The sequence below is a fragment of the Camelina sativa genome, chromosome 17 (assembly GCF_030686135.1).
Source record: "Camelina sativa cultivar CO46 ecotype springtype chromosome 17, ASM3068613v1".
NCBI classification, from domain to species: domain Eukaryota; kingdom Viridiplantae; phylum Streptophyta; class Magnoliopsida; order Brassicales; family Brassicaceae; genus Camelina; species Camelina sativa.
In genome coordinates this window covers 11,162,256-11,182,798 of record NC_141896.1, presented here as the reverse complement: position 1 = coordinate 11,182,798, position 20,543 = coordinate 11,162,256, and the positions used below count along the sequence as shown (strand labels likewise).

Below are 20,543 nucleotides of genomic sequence, written 5' to 3'. Positions count from 1 at the left end.
ATTCATTAAACAAGAACATGGATCAAATCTATGCAATGCTTAAACTCATTTGACTTGGTAATAAAGGGTTTTGAGACAATGATGGTCTCTGTTTAGAGTGGGGCTTATCAATATCAAGGTTCTCTCATGAAAATGGATTGAGCTTTAGAAGAATGCTAAAGGTAAGAACACCTAGACACATACAAGAATAAAACCTTGTCTACCCAAAGGCTCCCAAAGATTTCATCCTATCAATCTAAACCCAAATGATCCTAGTGCTACCCTTTGCTTCTTCTTTTCTCTTTAACCCTTTTCTCTTTTGGTTTTCAAGTCTTAGGAGATGTTTCTTATTTGATCTTTCTAGTGGAATGGGGGATTCTTTCTTATTGCTATGGTTCTCTTTTCTTCTTATTCTTAAGACATAAAAGCATTTTGCTAAACTTTTCTTTTCTTTCTTTTCTTTTCCTTAACTAGAACCATCTTAATCAACACTTTACTTCCTATCCTTTCACTAGACTTTGCTTAAACACAATCTCCTCTTAAAGACTCTACCCTTTTTCTTTCTCTTTTCTTTCTTTTCTTTTCATAACAGCCAAGTCCCAAACCCAACAAGTGAACCACCTAGTCCTATCTAGTTTGAAAAATGCAAACTAGAACTACACAAGGTCTTACTCTTGTCAGTTCAAACCTAACACTTTCTACCAAGCTCAATCCCAAAAATAGGCCTCACACACTCAAGAATCAACAAGGCTTGAAAGAAGGTTTGGTTTAGGGGTAGGGGAACTGATCTTAATGATTTAATCAGCTACTTGGATCAACAAGAGTGGTAAAAAGGAGAAAGATGATCCAAGTATGTATATGGTATCCATGAGTTTAAAACAATGCACATATTGATAATTAAAAGTCAATATTAGGTTCTTATAAAATAGGAAATGGTTTTAAATCACAACATGCTTCAATTTAGACCAAATGCAATGCAAGAATTCAAGCTTGGTTCAATCTTATGCTTCCTACTACTCAACTAGCATCAAAGTACTAATAACTTGGGCATTGATCCTAGTCTAGTGAATGAAGCAAGCTAACAAGGAAATACTCATCATAGATCCCTAATGCAAATATTATACAATTTCTACATGAAACATGCTAAACAAGATCCTAATATGCAATGCAAACTACATGAACACTCTTTTTTTATGAAGATTTTTTCAAAAATTTTCAAATTTTTATGGTTTTTCTATGCCTTAGATGCTAATGCAAGTGCAAACATGAGGATGATAAAAATTTGAAATAAGAACACAAAACACAACATCAAATGCTATCTCAAACCCTCCCCCAAACTTAAATCACACAGTCCCTTGTGTGAAAAAGTTGTGAGAGGATTCAAGATTTAAACACAACACAAAACACAATATGAAATGCAATGGTATAAACAATGGTAAGGTGATAGTGGTACCTTAGGGATTGTGGAAGAAGTTGTCCACATCCATCTGCATGCTGTCATAGGAGTAGTTGGGGTCAGGCTGGTAGCTTGGAGATGGACTTTGGGGTAGCTCGACGATGGCGATCGATCGTGACTCGGTCGAGTGCGTGTCCGAGTGGGGGGGTCGAGCTGGTGTCTGGAGGAAGGTGATTGCGGCAGCTTGACAATGCCAATCGACCGTGACTCGGTCGAGTGCATGTCCGAGTGGGGGGGTCGAGCTGGACCGCGAGTCTCCATATCTTGAGTCTTCTTCTTCTATTCAGACTCCCTAGCTTTCCTAACCATGAAAACACCAAAGCAAAAATCAAAATACTAAAATTCCAAAGCAATATATACAGGGATACCTTAGGGACTTCCTCCCTAGTGAGCTTGTTTAGAGTCACTAAGCTTGACTTTGATGCCTTTTCAGGCTTGAGTTAGAGACCAAGGAGGTGATGAAATCCCCCTGGTTCTACTTGATAACCCTTGTGTTCCTTCTTGATTACTACCTCCTTAGCACTTGAACCATATTTCTTTTTAACCTTGAGCTTTGGCCTTGCTCTCTTCAAAGTCCTTTTGTTCAGCTTGACTTGGAGATCCTTGACTAAAGCAGCTAGCACTTGAACTGAACCCTTTAGCTTCTCCACTGAATCTTCTTGAAAGGTTAGCTTACCCCTTGAAGCAGTTTCCTCACTTGAGACCTCATGATCCTCCTTTCTTTTTATAGTGTAAGGTGGATCAGATTTGGAAGGCAGATTAGTGGGATTGTTGATGTCAAACTTCATAGTGAAGTCTTCAGTCAGGTGGAGCTTGATAGTCCCCATCTTCACATCAATAACAGCCCCAGCTGTAGCTAAGAATGGCCTTCCCAAGATAAGAGGGTCTTTAGGCTCTTTTTCCATACTCATGATTGCAAAATCAGTTGGGATCCTTGCTTCTCCTATTTTGATAGGGAGATTTTTAATCACTCCAACCACATCCCTCTTTGATCCATCTGCTAGACTGACATAGTAGTTGCTATCCTTGAAGTCCTCATACCCCAACTTCTCAGCCACTGAGTATGGCATCAAGCTCACTGAAGCTCCTAAATCACAAAGGCACTTATTGAAGTGCATGTAGCTGATGGAACAGGGTAAGTTGAATGAGCCTGGATCTTCAAGCTTTGTTGGGATAATACCTTTCCCAATCTCTTTCAAATCCTTCATATCTTGGTCATGAGCCCTCTTCTTTGACATCTCAAGTAAAAAATCCTGATAGAGAGGGTATGGAGCATACTGTTCCAAAGCAGGTCCTCTCTCTTCTTCTTGGTAAGCAATGATGACCTCTTGTATAGCCATCACCTCTTTCTTCTCAATAACAGCCTTTTCCTTCAAGGCTTTCACTTCATCTTGTTGCAAAGCAAGCACTTCTCCTTCTTTTCAATGACTACTTCTTCCTTCAAAGCCATCACTTCCTCTTGTTTCACAACCACAGCTTCTTCTTTCAAAGCTTTCTCTTTCTCTTGTTGCAAAGCTATCTTCTCCTTTTTCTCAATGATCTCCCTCAATTCCCTTATCTTTTGAGCCTTGAAACGTCCTAGGAATGGTAGAGGCGGTTTGTAAGCAGGAGGAATGTATCTAGCAGGCTTAACAGCTTCTATGTCTGCAGCTCGATCAGTCACTCGATCAGGTACTCGATCGTGTGTGTGGTCGAGCACCTGGTCGAGTGGTTTTTCTGCTTCAGTCTGCTCAATAAGACCTTCACTCTGGGCTTCAATTAGTGACCAATCCTCCCCACCGTGAACCTCACTGTCCTCAGTGACATATTCCTCATGGAGATGGACAGCTTTAATAGTGATCTCCCTTGGGTTTTGAATGGCTTGTTCAGGAAGTTGGTGTGGCTTAGGAGCTGAAGTAGAAGTAATGGAGCTCTCCATGCACTGGAATGGAGAGGTCTGACTCTCAAGCTGGTTACTCAGGTCATGAGAATAAGAATCCAATGTTTGGTTCAGCTCTTCAAACTGCCTTGCTTTCTCAAGCTGCTTATTGGCTTGGCCAAACAACAATTGTTGCATCATTTCTCTTAAGTCAGGTTCTTGGGCTTGGTAGGTCTGAAACGTTGGAGGGTGACACCATTGAGTCTGGAAACCTTGTTGCTGGTGCATGGGTGCATAATGGAACTGACTGCCTTGAAACATGGTTACTGACTCGAACAGACACACGGTCGAGCACAGGCTCGAGTTGATGGTCGAGTCGACTGGGAAGTGCTGTCTATTTAGATCCGGCGTCTGACTCGACCGGGTGCTCGATCACGACTCGGTCGAGCTTTGGTCGAGCTGATGGTTGAGCTGGTACCTGAAATGGAACTTCAACCCAGAAACAGAAGTTTCAAGTATAAACGAACTTAATCTTAGACTAATATGGATCCTAAATGTCACAAAACACACTCAAATGGGCAACAGCGCCAAATTGAAACAAGCTTTATTTGTATGGGTGAATGATGGTGGATGTATGCAATGATGAAATATGAATGGAATGATGGATGGGTGTTTCAATTCCCCTTATGCTATTGCAGTACAAGAGGTATCAATCCTAAATGAGTGTTTGTGAACAGATAAGATGTGCATATGAATCTAAGTTAAGACAAATGTAATGATTGTTTGTCACTAACAATCCTAAGATGGAAATGTAAAGATGCAAAAAGTAAACTACAAGAACCAAGAACTAAATGCAAAAGAAACTGAATGATTGAAACTGTAATGAAGCAAGAACAGAAATAGAAACTACTACTAATGAACTAATGGAAGACAATTAATGAATTGAAAACTAAATGTATGCAACTGGAATGAAACAGAAATGAAACAGGACAATCACAAATCATAAACACAAGTTCTGGGGATGAACTCGAGCAAGCACTCGACCGAGTGTAGGTCGAGTGGGAGGTCGAGCTGGTTGAATCCGGAAAACAGAGCAACACAACAAAAACAGAGCAATACTAAAACCAATCAAACAACAAGCAAGCTACAAGTTTGAGACTTTAAAATCAATAAACAAAGAAGGTTCCTGAGGATGGATTCATGGGAAGAACTAATCATTGTGGTTATATAACTTGGTCAACAAATCTCAAGCAAACTTTGAGCTAACCTCTAGACATATAAATCTAAGACAAGTTTCTCCCACTCTCATGGTCAAGAAACAATCAAACCTATGCAATTCTAGACTTGTTCTCACACAGTAAAGAATCTACACAAGCAGGCATTAAGCAATACATCTCAAACCAAACAAGACCTCTAATCTCTTAGCAAGCCTAATGGTAAGCTCTAGATCTAGCCTTATCTATGCTTCTTAAACATTGGTGTGATGCTAAGGAGCTTGAAATCAGATCCTAACCTCTCAGTTCAAGATCAGCCTTAAGAACATCTAGCCTAGAAGAGATCTACAACAATCAAGCTTGACCAAATCACATAAACCACAAGATCAATCCTTCCTAACCCATCCTCAAGATCCTAAGAAGACTACTCACAACAAGACATGATGAAACAAATCAAAAACCCAGAAAATATTGAAACTTGCATTATTAGAAAGATAAAACTGATGTCTTCAATATTAATCAAAGGATGAAACTCAAATTCTCAATATTAAGAAAGTTATTGAACCAACAATATTGAAGAATCTAAGAATTTTCTTAAACAAGTACAAAATCTAATAAATTGCAAAAGGAATAATGCTAAAAAAGGTAAAAACTAGGTTTCTAGAAAATATCTAAAAAGCTGGACTCTTTGGTGGCTGCAGGTACAAGGTCTTATATAGGTGGGAAGGTGGAAGCCCTAAAAATAGAAAAAGTCAAAGCAGTCAACGGCTCGGTCAACTTGATCTGTGCTCGGTCGAGCTAGGGGTCGAGCTGGCTTCTCACGTGCAATCTCCACTCGGTCGAGTCCTCCTCAGCACACGGTCGAGTGTCTGGTCGAGTGTGCGGTCGAGTTGGACTCTGGACCTTGGTTTCTTCAGCCTTAACTCCCTTGTTTCCTCCTCATGATTGCTTCACATCTCTTCTCCATTGCTTCCATGCTCCTTAAGCTCCAAAATCACCTGTTTTTGCATGAAAAGATGCAAATGCAATGCAACTAAACTCTAATGCATGATTAGTGCTAAAGCTACACAATAATGGGCTAAATGGATAGCAAAAGATGCAAAATATGTGAATAAACTAAAGGAAAACAAGGTAAAATATATGAACATCAACTGGACGTGTTTCCAGTTCCAGAGTAAATACGTTTATGTTTAATTTTTTTTAATTTAAATGAAAATACTATATCATCCGTGTACGAACATGTACTATAGCACCCGTGTTAATATACTTTTACTTATTTACGAATTTAAAATTTATATGAAAATTTTTTGTCCCGTGCTACAGCACGGGTTACTACCAAGTATAAGAACAATTCTTGGGTTGACTCCTAAGGTGAACCCATTTGTTCACTTCTCCTTATTTTAATCAATGAGAATTTAACATGTCATAATACATTTAAGAACTTATTCGTTCACCTTCATATAAAATAAGGAAACAAAATCTATAAAATTAAAAACTTAGTGAAGTGGCTTTAGTGCAGTGGCAGAAGGTAAGTCCATTTGTAGGAAGCACCATCACACTCGGGATCAAGTCCTGGCTCCTACGAATGTAGGAATTTGGCTAATGAACCGGCCAGTTGTGGCTCAATGGTTGACAAAAAAAAATTTAAAAACTTAAATCGCTTATTTATGAACCCAAACTAATATATAATTGTATTCTAATTTTAAAATCTAAATCCTAACCATTTTATTTGTAAACCCAAACCGATATATAATTTCATTCTAATTATAAAATCTAAACCCTAACCATCTCATTTATAAACCCAAACCGATATATAATTTCATTCTAATTATAAAATCTAAACCCTAACCATCTCATTTGTAAACCAAAACCGACATATAATTTCATTCTAATTATAAAATCTAAACCCTAACCATCTCATTTGTGAACCCAAACCGACATATAATTTCGTTCTAATTATAAAATCTAAACCCTAACCATCTTATTTCTAAACTCAAACCAGCATATAATTTCATTTTAATTGTAAAATCTAAACCCTAACCACTTCATTTGTAAACCCAAACCGACATATAATTTTGTTTGAATTGTAAAATCTAAACCCTAATCACCTTATTTATAAACCCAAACCGATACATTATTTCATTCTAATTGTAAAATCTAAATCAAGCCAATATTTAACTTTCTTTTAAAAAAATTATACAGAAATTGTTTCCTTAATCTGTTTTGCTTTTTAATTTAATTTTGATTAATTTTTTTTAAATAAAATAATGTATAAAAAATTCTGATTGGTTAAAAAGAAAGAAGTGAACAAGAAGGTTCACGTAGTAGTGAACCTAAGTATTTTTCATTATATAATACCAATATGAAGTATCGAACAATATCAGAGCGATTTATAAATAAACCGTATTTTATAAGAAAAAAAATATACCGCTTCCTAAAAAAAACCATATACCATCTTTTATGTTGTTGACAAAAGAAAAGAAAAAAAGGACATGTAAAGATCTTCTTGTTTTTAAAGAGTCGACTTTTTACTTGTTTGTCTTTAAAGAGTCGTTACACGAGTAGAGCCAATCAGCCAGACGAACCATATGGAGACTTGCCATGCAATGCAATATTATTATTTATTGCTTTGCTACTTGGACTCAGATGGAAAATCAATTTGGCGAAGGAAGCTCAAGATCCGGCCAGTATCAATTATATTTGACAAGTAATATGATGAAGAGGCCAAGTAGCGATTCGCGAAACCCAGATTACTACAAGAAGCTCGAAGGAACCATGACCGTCATTCACACGGAAGGCAGTGACGGTGGCCGAGCATTCTGGACCATACAGTATGAGAAGGTTAGCGATGACATCAAGGACTCACGATTCATCATCGACACTACTACAAGATACTTTGAGGCCATGGATGAGAGAATCTTCTCAATTCCTTAGAATGATCTGAAATAGTCAAACAAAGTAGATCTAGAATCCTTATGCATGCATATATATATATATATATATATATATATATCGATAATTTATGATGATACTAGTAACAACGTTGAATAATGGTTGACATTTAGGAAGTATTTTGTCTTGAAGCTTTCAAGATGCATAATTAATTTATCGATCTGCATATTATTGTTGTATCGACGATTCTCATTAATAAAGGGGGTAAATTATGCATCTCATTGTTCAAGTAAGAAACTCATCTCCACCGTTTACAAAATATTAAATAAAAATAAATATGGACCAATGCCAATTCCTAGCCTATCCAATTTGGTTGTTTATTATCTGAATAAACGAATTGGATTATCAACAATAAATTAAAATTAAAAGTATAATATTAATTGAATGTCATATGAGAGATAGTGGACTATTCTTACCAAGATGTTATTATTAGTAAATTTACACGTACTCTTTCACTAATTACTTTTTCCGAAAGAGACTATCAAATTTTTCTTCTTATTTGTAAAAAGAAATTTGTATCCGTTCATTCTGATCATATGTTATGAAAATTAAGTTAGTCATGATATTAATAATTAAAGTTTTGAATATATGTTTAAAATAATCAAGCAAATTATAATTTATACATGATAATCAATTTTTTTGGTTTTTTTTTCTCTCTCCAAAATGTAATGTATAGTAATTGAAAATTAAAGGTGGCTCTTTGAAATAGTGAAATAGTATATTTACATGCCGTGTTTTTTTTCTAGTGATAGTTGTGTGAAAGCATTTGCTGACATTTTTCTGACGATTCTTTAGTCAGAATTAGTCACTTTATTTTGCTTCTTGAATGGTTTTAGTTACGTGCTAAATTAAGCAAATGGAAGGAAAAAATTGCAGTACACAAATTTCTGTATTCTTCTGCATAGATATTCATTCTACTTTAGTAAACTCATTATGAACATATATATCAATTAGTGAGTCATAAAGTAATGTTGTCATGGACGATTCACATTCACCACACGCCAAGCTTCGTCTTTTCTGAGGTTAAGAAAAGTCTCATATCCAACAAAGCAATCACATTTGTTTAGACTCATATCTTAGTCATTTTGGTTACTCATCATAAACTTTTGAGAAGCCTTTATAAATTTCTATATTTTTTTTAATTTTGTGTCGGGATATATTTCTTGTTATTTATTTAAATTTAAGTTCATTAGTCTTTCAAAATGTCGCCTGTGAAAGTACTGGAATTTAAGAAAAAAAAAAACTAAAAAGGTGTTATTTTTTAGATTATTTGAATTAATTGCTGAATGTATATGTTTATAGCTGTCACAAGTCTGTTAAGCTTTTGGTTAAATTTATGAAAACTCGCTATGGTGAAAATGTTAGATGGTGGGGTTAGGTAGAAATTTCTGTATATTCACGCCTTAGTTGAGGATACTATATTCTTATAAACCCACACAACATATATTCCATATACAAAAAAAAACCAAAAAAAAAAAAGAGCGAGAGAGAGAAAGAGAATGACACAGTTTATCAACCCGATTTCTAAGTAGCTTAAATATATTATTAACTAAAAAGTTACCCACACACGATGTGTGGATTATAAAATCAAATATTTTGTATTTAAAATAAAATTTTATTAAATTTTATATGAAATATTCATGATATTATTTATATATGCCTTGAAAAGAATTTAAATACATATATTTATAAGTTTATAATTATGAAGTGTGTTAAAAGAAGGATAATTTTCACATATTGCATAAAAATAAGTTTTGGTTTTAAATTTAGCAAATCATTTCTAAATTCTAAAAATACTAAAATAGCATTATGCTTTTAATCTTATATTCTAAATACTAAACCATATCTCTTCAAAATTATACCCTAAATGTAAAATATAAAAATATAGATAACAATTAGAAATAGTGTAAGTTTTTTTGGCATAATAACGGATGGAGTAAGGGCTACAGGAAAATAGACATGAGTTATGATTGACAACTCAAACAATACCAATGCGATATAAAAGTAATTTTTCTTTTGTACAAGTTAATCTACTATAATTTAGACCACTTATAATGATTGACATATGTCTTTGATGAAAGTATTGAGGTTACAATATGTGTATATATATATATATATATTAAATATTTTACAATAAGTCTCTGTAATGTTTTTTCGTGTAATGCAAAAGGATGTTGTAAAGTTTGGGAAGTGATTCCAAAGAAGCATAAAGAAATATGTGATCTTTTGACTATTTATATATGCATTACACGGTAAAATTAGACTCAATCTTTTTATCAATATGCAAAGTAAAATAACTTCTTTTGTAATGGGGATAAAGAACTTTTAAAAATGAAAAACAAAGCAAATTTACAAAACATAAACTTGGAAATATATTGTAGTTAAAGACCAGAGGACTTAAGAAGAGAAATCTAAGGGACTTACAACTATAATATTATGAGTGAACGTTCAAAGCCAAAGAGATTGTGCTTTAGGAGTCAAGCATTAGGCTCATCTTCATCACTTAAGACTTCCAACTATAGTTTGAAAGTTAAAAAAAAATCACATTACAAAACAATGCAAAAACTTTCAATCATGACTATCATAATACATAATCCTTTGAAAGAGGCTAATAAATGTTGACAAGTCTCTGATACCAAAAAGAAAAAAAAAAAATTGACATGACTTTGTAAACGATTTCTTCAAATAGTCCTAGAGAAATTAATCTGTTAATCATCATACTGCAAGATATCATTTTTTAAAAAAAACTTCATAAGAAATAATATTAGGAAAAATACCATATGAAATGATGGGAAAAGAAAGAGATATAGCTAAACATTATTTGAAGTTTGTAAGGAATTTCATTGACACATTATTCTAAGTAATCACATTCATGACAATAAATACAATAAAGCATATTAATTGTAATTAATTTGGTCATATGCAATATTGCAACATGAACAGTTTGAACAACAGAGAATAAAAATATACTCTACTTTATTACAACTCACAACTCTACTTTATTATAGTATAATATATAGTAAACATTGATATGTGAAACCGATAAAAATAGTTAAGTAATAAAGTTTCGGTTGCAACAAAAAAAATAAGTGAAAATTTTATAAATCGTAAAAACAAAATAGAATAAATATTTTTTTGTAAAATAGATTACTTTTTCTTTAAAAAAAAGTAAACTATAGAGATTTTAGCTATGAAATAATAATAAATTAAAAAACCAAAAATAATTTAAGATTTGGTAGAGGAAAATAAATCTGAGTACTTCGATATAATAAATAATGTGATTTTTAACCAATTAGGTCATGAAAGAGGAATAAAGCAGGTGATAGAATTGATGATGATGTGAGAAATGAGGGACAACCAACCATAAGTAAAACATTAATACCTTCTCAAATTATGTAGTTGATGCTTTAAAATGATGCCAAGTTCGTAGAAGCAGAGAAGCGTTGAGAAGAAAGAAAATATATATAACTTTTTTAATTAGTCATGTTGGGTAGTGAACGGCCTTTTTTTTTTTTTTCTTTGGTTTCTTTGCTCCATAGTTTTGTATTAAAATTGAAATGAGTTTATGTCTTCTTGGCTAAGAAATTGAGATGAATCTATCTAAGTTTCTTTAACCCATAGTTTTGAATTAAATTGAGAATGAGAACATGTGTCAGCTATATAATAAGTCGGATGTCATGTTATTAGAAGAAGTTGAGAAAAACTTCTCATATTATATGAGATTCATCTTAGCGATTAACTCGGACAATAATAAAATTTATACTATTTAACTTTAATTGTATTATAAACGAATTAACCAAAATAAAAATCTGTATCCTCGAACTAAGGCGTGAACTAAGCAAAGTATGTAGTTGAGTCTTCAATCTCCATCAGAACCTGTTTTTTGTTTGTTTTTTAAGTTTAAGTACGAGGAAGCCGATGAGTGAGTAAAAGTGAGTTGTGTAAGTTGAGTGACGTGTGTCAGCATATTGGTATTTATTCCACAACATTCACTATTGAAGTCCATTTTGAGTTTCATAACGTTCATGTGGGTTTATGATCATATCATATAATATACACTAGGGTTTATGATATGGGTTTATGATATGGGTTCATGTGGGTTTATGATCATATCATAACGTTCATGTCATATCATAACGTTCATGTGGGTTTTTGACAAACTATTAAAACGCGTTTTGTGTTACATGAACGTCATAGAGCTAGTCATTTTAGATGATTTTACTAGTTATCATCATATTATTTTTACATTATATAATATGATCATATTTTTCTAAAAATGTATCTCCAAACAAATCAATTTACGTAAAGTACTTGATTGATTGAGTTAATCGATAAACTAACTAGGCTGATGAATTTATTCAATCCATGTATCATATATATAGATCGTTCACATTTACAATCACAGCACATTATTCTAATAACGTGTTAAAACTAAATAATTGCGTAAACCGTACCACTCTTCATTGGAGTTCATTGATATACACTAGGGCAGATGTGTTATCATTTAATTTGGTCCGTTCGTTTTATTTATTTTCCCATGTGCCACATTAGTTAACTGAGTGGGTGAAGTGTGGTTAGGTAAAAATAGTTAATGCAATTCTCATAAACTCTCTATAAATATACGCACTGGTAGATAAGATTACAATCATCAAACCCACAAAACATCCTACAAAGCAAACAGAAAAAGATTCAGGAAATGGCACTACATGGAACTTGGTCTGGGGAGCTTGACATTAAGTCTCCGGCAGCCAGATTCTTTAAATCTTTCACCGACGACATCATCTCCCCTACTGAGGGAATAGGTAAATAATCAACTCGTCCACATTTCATTTATACTTCTTGATCATCGATCAAAAACCTTAACCAATATTTATATGTTTCCATCGTAGCCGAAGAGGTGTTTGAGTCGATAGATTCGGAGAAGAGAACAGTGACGATCAAAATGAGTGGCTGTCTGATCTCAGAAAAATACAAGTCGGTCAAAGCAACAATCACCGTTACGCCTAGAGAAGACGGAGACGGTAGCCAGGTGGTGTGGACCATCGAATGCAGTAAGATTAGCTCTGACATCGACGATCCACAATTCATCATTGACACTCTTGTTAATTTCTTAAAGGAGACTGATGAGAATCTTCTTCCATAATCTCTTATAGCTCACAAGGTTCGTCTTTATATAGAATAATCTAACAATTTAAAATAAACTGGAACAGATCTATTGTGTGTCTAAGTTTTATTTAAGTATCTTTATTTACATTTCGCGTTTTGGGATGTATAAACTGGTGTGGCTATCAAGATGATTAATAAAATGATTTGCATATTATTGTTGGATTGATGATTATGAAATTATCTATCTCTATACAGTAAAATAGATAATTATCTACTAAGGTTTTCGGACCAAAAAGGTTAATAGTAATACATAATCACACATAATTTTATTCTGTAACTCCGAAGGGACATTCAACTTTTTCTTTTTAAATAATGAAATTAATAAATATTTTTTACATATTTTCTCTTCTGAACCACTTCCATTATTTCATTTAAAAACCTATTGGTAATTTGGTACACATAATCGCATTCTTCTTCTTGGAAACTGAAAAGTAATAATATCTGGATCAGTTGCGTATGGTTCGAGTTTCTTGCTAAATTTAGCAAGTGAAATAAATTAGGTCTTCACACTATATTTCCTTCAAGGTAAATTAGGTGTTCACATTAATGTAACAGACTCACCTTGAATAAAAATACTAACAATTAGTGAGTCACACAACGGAAATAGTCACTAGACAGGTGTTGTCATGAACGATTCACCACACACACCAAGTTATGATAATTCGAAACCGTTTTTATCTCATTATACCTTTTCCTCAAACCGGAAACATGTTTTGCTTAGTTCAAGTTAAGGAATAAGGATTCTTATTTTTAAATAATCGTTATGGATTTTTTCTTTTGAATGATTTTTCTAATCCAGTTAATTGCTAGAAGTATTTTGAAGAGTTAGACAGATCAATTATTTCGGACTTATTTCTGGATCTATTTTTTAAGTGGGAACTCATCTAAGCTACTATGCATTAGTTATCTTTTACAGTAATGGTTGCCATTTACCATGTTTTATTTGTTAAAAAGTTCAGATGTATTTACTCATGAAGCTATGCATAAATAAATAAATAAAATATTGTTTTCGTTATATTGGCGATTCTAATAAAAGGGCTCAGTTAATCCACATTTTATCAAATGGCTAACTGAGACATGTGCGACATGCAACCCTCCATTATATACAATAAAAATTAAATGGGTAAAACAACTCTTGACTTGGCCATTTTGGTTAGTTTTGTTAATAAATGAAAAAAATACCAAACATAAAAAATAAAAGAATCTCAGTGACATAAGAAAATGGCAAATCTAAATCGAGGGAAAAGTTTAAAAATTTGACCATACAGTCAAATGCATATTAAAGGTTTTTTTCAGCTCGCCAAAGATATTACTTTTTTTTAATATATAAAGTATTTTAATTTTTCTGCTTAGCAGAAGAAATGTAAATTAATTGCTTATGGTTTAAGTTAATAGCTAAAATAAGCCGGTAAAATAATTTTTGGTCATGCACAAATATTCTTCCATGTAGATTCACTTTTTCAACATACTAAGCTACGAACAGTTGGTGAGAGTCATGAACACATCACATCCTCATGTATTGTCATTTTTAGTTAAGAGATTGATGAACACAATTACACAAACCCTCACCTTACAGAACAATCGCTTTTACTCACTCATCAGTTTCCTCATACTTATACTTTTTTGTTTAAAAAGGTTTTGAAGGAGATTGAAGATTCAGTGAGACATACTTTGCTTAGTTCGAGTTAACAATATACTGCATGTATTGTTTTATTATTAATTCACTATTTATACCATTGATGTTTTATTTTTTATTATTATTCCAGTTAATCGCTATAAGATAAAATAACTAAACAAGTTCGAAATCGGGTTGCTAAATAATATGTGACTCAATTTATGTAAGTTGCGTGACGTGTGCCTATATATTTTGTATTTATTCCACAACATTTACTAGTCATGTCTTAGTTCATAACGTTCACATGGGTTGATAATCGTATACTATAAAAGACAAAATAATAAAACGCGGTTTGGTTTTACATGAAGCTCATAGAGCAAGAGTCATTTAAGAAGAATTTTACTAGTGATCATATATATCTAAAAATGTATCTCATAGCAAAATAATTTTCGTAAAGCACTTGCTTGATTGAGTTAATCGATACACAAACTAGGCTGTTGAAATCAATGTGGTCTGCAAATTTTATTTCCTCCCATGTACCACATTAGTCTGCAAGTCAATGTGGTCTGCAATTCAAATACTGAAGCTTTAGGTTTTAAAAAGATTCCACAGAGTGAAAAAGTTAGATGGGTGGGGTTAGGTGATTTCATTTAATGTAATTGTCATAAACCTCTGTCTTTCTATATAACCACATTCATTATAGTGAGAAGGTTATTATCAAACCCACACATAACATAGACTTCAAAAACAAAAACAAAAAATAGAGAATGGCACTAAACGAATCTACTCATGAGTTTGACATGAAGTCTCAGGCAGACGACCTGTTTAAAGATTTCATGAAAGCATTAAAAGACAATGGTAAGTCTTTAGCAGTATTGCATACATCTTATTGATTAATCTGCTAACTATTTTTTCGACTAAACCTTTAATTTCTATATATGTTTCAACATAAGATAAGGTGGAGATCGAGGCTGAGGATTGGGAGAAAAGAGAAATTACGATAAATTTGATCAGCTCTGAAATTTTGAGGAAGTACAAGACGTTCAAATTAACCACCACCATTACTCCTAGGGATGACGGTGATGGCAGCCGTGTGAAATGGACCGGCAAGATCGAGAAGTTTCCCAATGATGACATCCACGTCGACCCACACATCTTCATCAGCACTGTTGAGTTTAATCGTAAGTCTCCGGCAGAAGAATTGTTTAAAGCTTTCATGGAAGCAGTAAAAGATGATGGTAACTTTTCTATATTACATATATCTCATTGATTTATCATTTCTCTTGATTAAATCCCTAATCACTATGTTTTCACTATTAAAGATGAGGTGGAGATCGAGGCTGAGGATTGCACGAATAGGAATGCCACGGTAAAACTGATCTCCAGTGTTATCTTGAGGAACTACAAGACGCTCAAAATAACCATCGTCGTTACGCCTTCGGAAGATGGTGATGGTAGCCACGTTAATTTGACCCTAGTGTTCGAAAAGATTTCTGATGACATCGATGACCCATATCTACCCTTCAACACTGCTGCTTATCTCTTCAAGATGCTCGATGCCAAAATCCTTAAATAAATACGTCCTAACTTGCAAGGTTCGTCTACATTGCAAAACGTTGTCTAATTAAATAAACTGGCATACATATCTATATATTTATTGCAGTATATTCTGCACGATCTCTTATAAACGTTTGGTATTTTGGGGATGTATGGACTCGATCGTATAGCTCTATTATAATAAAACATCTATTGGCAGATTATTGTTGGACCGAATGATTATAATTTTCACAACTGAGTGAGCTAATTGGCGGCTTATGCAACTTGTTTGCTTAATAAAGATATATTATCATGTTCTCCTTTACCTTTAAAAATTATGGAGAAGGCAACTTGAGTAGATATTTATTTCAAAATTACAGAACCACTTTCAATCTACACTATAGTTTACGTTGTTATGTATTTACAATGTATCGTCATAATGATGACTAGATCTGTGTTTACTTCCGCTCGATTTTACGGTAGTAAAAATGCTTTTATAGGAAAAATTGAATTAAGTTGGTCAGTTGAAAAGACCTTTACTATTAACCACTATGTATGGATACGTTTATGATGGTTACTTAGCAGTTAGCACAGTGCCACAGTATATATTTTTTAATCTTTTCACCGCCACTGATTCAGAATCAGAGAAGTAGAATATAGGAACGTTACGTGTCTTTCAAGATACAAATATGCCCATTGTCATTAATTCATTATAATATACCGCTTCCTAAAAAATAAAATAAAACCGTATATATCTTAATAACCCATATTTAAAGAAGGACATGTAAATATCTTCTTGTTTTTAGAGAGTCGTTAAAGAGCCGTTACACGAGTAGAGCCAATGCTAAAAAGAATCCAGCATATGGTGGCGTAAAGTAAAACCGTAAAAAGTGATTTAATTTTTGTAAATTTTCATCAAACACCTTCATTGAGAAGATTATCATCAAACCCACACACAACAAATACTCAAAGAACAAAAAAAAAAACACTAATTAGAGATTAGAGAATGACACTCGGTGGATATCTCTCTGATGAGTTTGACATCAAGTCTCCGGCATACAAATTCTGTCAAGGTTACATGCCATGCAATGCAATATCATTATTTATTGCTTTGCTACTTGGACTCAGATGGAAAATCAATTAAAGGTACATTGTTTCACTCTATCTTAATTTGTAACCATTCATTACTCATGATTCGAATAATTTCCTAAATGGCAAAATTGAATGGACAGAGAACCATAAATGTGGTCGCACTCAATCAGATTAAGTACTTCATTCGAGAAGACATTTATTTTTCAAAAAACCAAGTGTGGTTCTAGATGGGAAGAAATGTAAGTATTAAAGACTTTAATAAGATAACCATCCATGTCATGTCCCTTAATGGGCTATAACTCAGCGTAATTAAATCCTAGATGATCTATGTTTCACTCTCTCACCATAAAATTATTCATAATATGTTAACCATGTTAATTTCTACCTTTACCTGTATATATAGGATCTCCACTGGTGAAGATAAAGAAGTTTGTTTCATCCACTGTACAGCATCATCGGTGGCAAAATGATGGAGTACTACAAAACATTCGAAGGAACCATCACAGTTATTCCTAAGGACGGTGGAAGCCTTCTGAAATGGTCTGGTGAGTTTGAGAAGACCAGCCATGAGATCGCTGACCCACACGTCATCAAGGACTTTTCTGTTAAGAACTTCAAAGAGGTAGACGAATATCTCCTTAAGCAAAGCGCTTAAAAGTTGAATCTTTAAAATATATAAGTGTGGGTTCTATGATTGCGCGGTTTGGTTTATCTAAGAAGTTAAATAAAATGGATGCCCATATGATCCATTTTGGATCCTCTTAATGAGTTATCCTTATTTATGATTGCGCGGTTTGGTTTTCGGAGTATACTAGGTGCTTCCCCACGCAACGCGTGGGTTGTGGTGTAGTTGACACTTTCTTGTTTTTTTGGTCTTTTTCGTTTTTTTTTTGTATTATTTCGTTTTAATTAGGCATATACAGGCTTTGCCGTCACTTTTATTTATACACTATATTATACCATTTCGTTCAGATGTGTATAATTGTGGCGTTTATTTTTTATGAATTATGAAGATGTTGTTTCTTGCTTTTGAAGATCCAATCTTATCATTGACTGATATTGTTTCCAATACATTTATTGTATTATAGATTTTCTAATTAACTGCTTATGTAAACCCTTCATACGTTGATGTTGCAATAGTAAGTTATTTTTTTAAAATATCTTCCATGTAAGTGATTATGTTTGTATGCCCATGTTTTGGTCTAATATCAATAAGATCGTTTCTGTTTTTCTTTAGTTGGCTTTGAAACCAATATTGAGTTAAGCAAATAATGGGTCGAATTATGATGTTAATAAGTAATATAAATTCTTATGTATATATATTGTATATATGTGACTATAAATTTAGCTAACTAAAAAATTATGTAATATTTAAATACAATCTTGAACATATATATATATATATATATATATATATATATTTATTTGTGGGAGGAATGTATGAAATTATTGGATAGAAGTTATTTTTGAGTTAAATGACCTTTAATGTCTTTAAAGTGAGTTAAATATTAATAAATTTTTATATGTGTCTTGACTTTTTTAAAAAGGAATACCAAGTGTTTCCTTCCAAATTTGAAGTGATATAGTATTTTAGTTTTCTTATATGATTTTATGAACTTCAATGTAAAAGTTTTTCAAAGTAATAAGTACACTCACTGATTGAATTATAAAATTTGGAGAAATGTTTATTTCGTTTAATCATCTGCTCTATTAAATAAATATGTATGTTGTTATTCCTACAAATAGGACAACATATATTATAGTTTAACCATGGAGTTAAGCAATGGAAATGAAACTTGTGATTGCAAGACAAAATACTTATATGTTACACATTGATCGTTTAAAAATGAATAGGAACATCTAATTCTCAAATAAAGTTGATTTTTTTGTTAAAACCTACATATGTGAATTTAAATTTAACTATGCAAATTTTAAAAATAAATATGAATAGATTAGAAAGGCAAGAAATATAAAAGAAATATTTTTTTATATAAATAAAATAAAAATTGAAAACAATGTTAAATATATATAATACTTTCTACATTAAAATATAGAATCAAACTCTTACAAGTTACAACACATATGAGATATAACAACATTTGAAATTGGTAGGAGAGGAGGAGAGAATGTTTACTATAAGATGGTAATCCAAATTAGATAATGGAGATGAATCTTTAAAAAATAGAACAATGTAATATCTATATATATAATACTAAATTAAAATATAGAATCAAACTCTTACAACACATATGAGATATAACAACATTTGATATTGGTGGGAGAGGAAGAGAGAATGATTACTTATAAGATAATAATCCAAATTAGATAAAGGAGATAAATCTTTTAAAATAAGAACAATGTAAAATATATATCATGTAGTCTCTATATTAAAATTTAGCATTAACAATTTACAATGATATTTCAGTTTTTTTTTACAACCTATACAACAAAAATAAGAAATCAAAAATAACAAAAAAAACGAAAAATGATTTGAGGTATTGTAGAAGAGAATGAGAGAATGTGAAAATAAGATAGTAAAAGAATGTCAATATGAGATAATGATAGATTGAGAGAATGCTTATTTATATGATAAGAAATTATGGAAGTTACATTTAGAACTATGGAGTTACAATAGTAATTTATTGTGTTTGAATAAAATTGAGTGGTAGAATATGATTAATGCATAATTTATTTTATTTTCAGTTATAATTTTATTTTAATGTGTGAGTTAAATTTATTGTGTTTATTGGATCTTAAATGTTGTTTAAAGCAATTAGAAAGCAAATAAAAAATTAAAAAAAATTAGAAAACATTAAATGAAAATCAACCAATAAGGAGAGACCAAAACCTTACTTTTATATATATGATATATTGCTTTAAACTTTGAAATGAGAAATATATTATAAACAATAATTTTACATGAGAAATATATTAATTTAGCCAACCAAAATATGAATATAAGTTTAGCCAACCAAAATAAATAAAAAATATTAAAATTTAACAAAAAATAATTTCTCTTGAAAGATAATAAGTTAGTAGGAGGAATGAATTAATGTACAATTATTGGATAGGAGTTACATTTGAGTTAAATGGAGTTACATGTCTTTAATTATAAATAAATATTTTAATTTTTTATAACCTAAAATAAAAGGAATACCAAGTGGCTGAATCAAAATTCACATGATTTGGTTGTTTGTTGATATAAACTCAACACTTACACATAATATTTCAAAATAAAAAATATTACTTTTTAAGTGACAAACTAAATTAATTTTCTTATAAAATTATATGAATTCTTCAATCTCAATAAATTTTAAAATCCCAAAGATAACTTATATTTTTTTGGTTTTCACTCATCAATTTAATTTATAGTAATAGATTTCACACTAATGGTTTCATCTTTAGAGAATTTAGTGAAATAATATTTTTAAAATTATATTTTATTTTTATATTTAAGGTCCAGTTGAATATGTTTTGTCTTTTGGATCATTTTTTATTTTGATTAAAGACACAAAAAGCCAATTGTTTAATTATGTTTTTTTTGTTTTCAAAAACCTCAAATCATAAAAAAAAATATATATATTATATTGAACTCTGCAGATTTATCAATTGGATCACAAAACAAAATAGTCTTTATAAATTGATAAATGGATAATTATATTGATCTTTAAATAT

General features: G+C 31.9%; 2 protein-coding genes across 2 annotated transcripts; both read left to right on the top strand.

Moving 5' to 3' along the window:
- The first annotated feature begins 12,020 nt into the window (after positions 1-12,020).
- On the top strand, positions 12,021-12,779 carry LOC104756766 (uncharacterized protein At1g24000-like). The gene is made up of 2 exons (XM_010479408.2): positions 12,021-12,261; positions 12,349-12,779. The coding sequence occupies exons 1-2, from the start codon at positions 12,156-12,158 to the stop codon at positions 12,600-12,602; spliced, it is 360 nt and encodes a 119-aa protein (XP_010477710.1). The 5' UTR covers positions 12,021-12,155; the 3' UTR covers positions 12,603-12,779.
- A 922-nt stretch (positions 12,780-13,701) lies between these two features.
- LOC147923492 (uncharacterized protein At1g24000-like) lies at positions 13,702-16,000 on the top strand. The gene is made up of 3 exons (XM_087495404.1): positions 13,702-15,098; positions 15,194-15,478; positions 15,563-16,000. The coding sequence occupies exons 1-3, from the start codon at positions 15,008-15,010 to the stop codon at positions 15,814-15,816; spliced, it is 630 nt and encodes a 209-aa protein (XP_087351530.1). The 5' UTR covers positions 13,702-15,007; the 3' UTR covers positions 15,817-16,000.
- Positions 16,001-20,543: the final 4,543 nt, after the last annotated feature.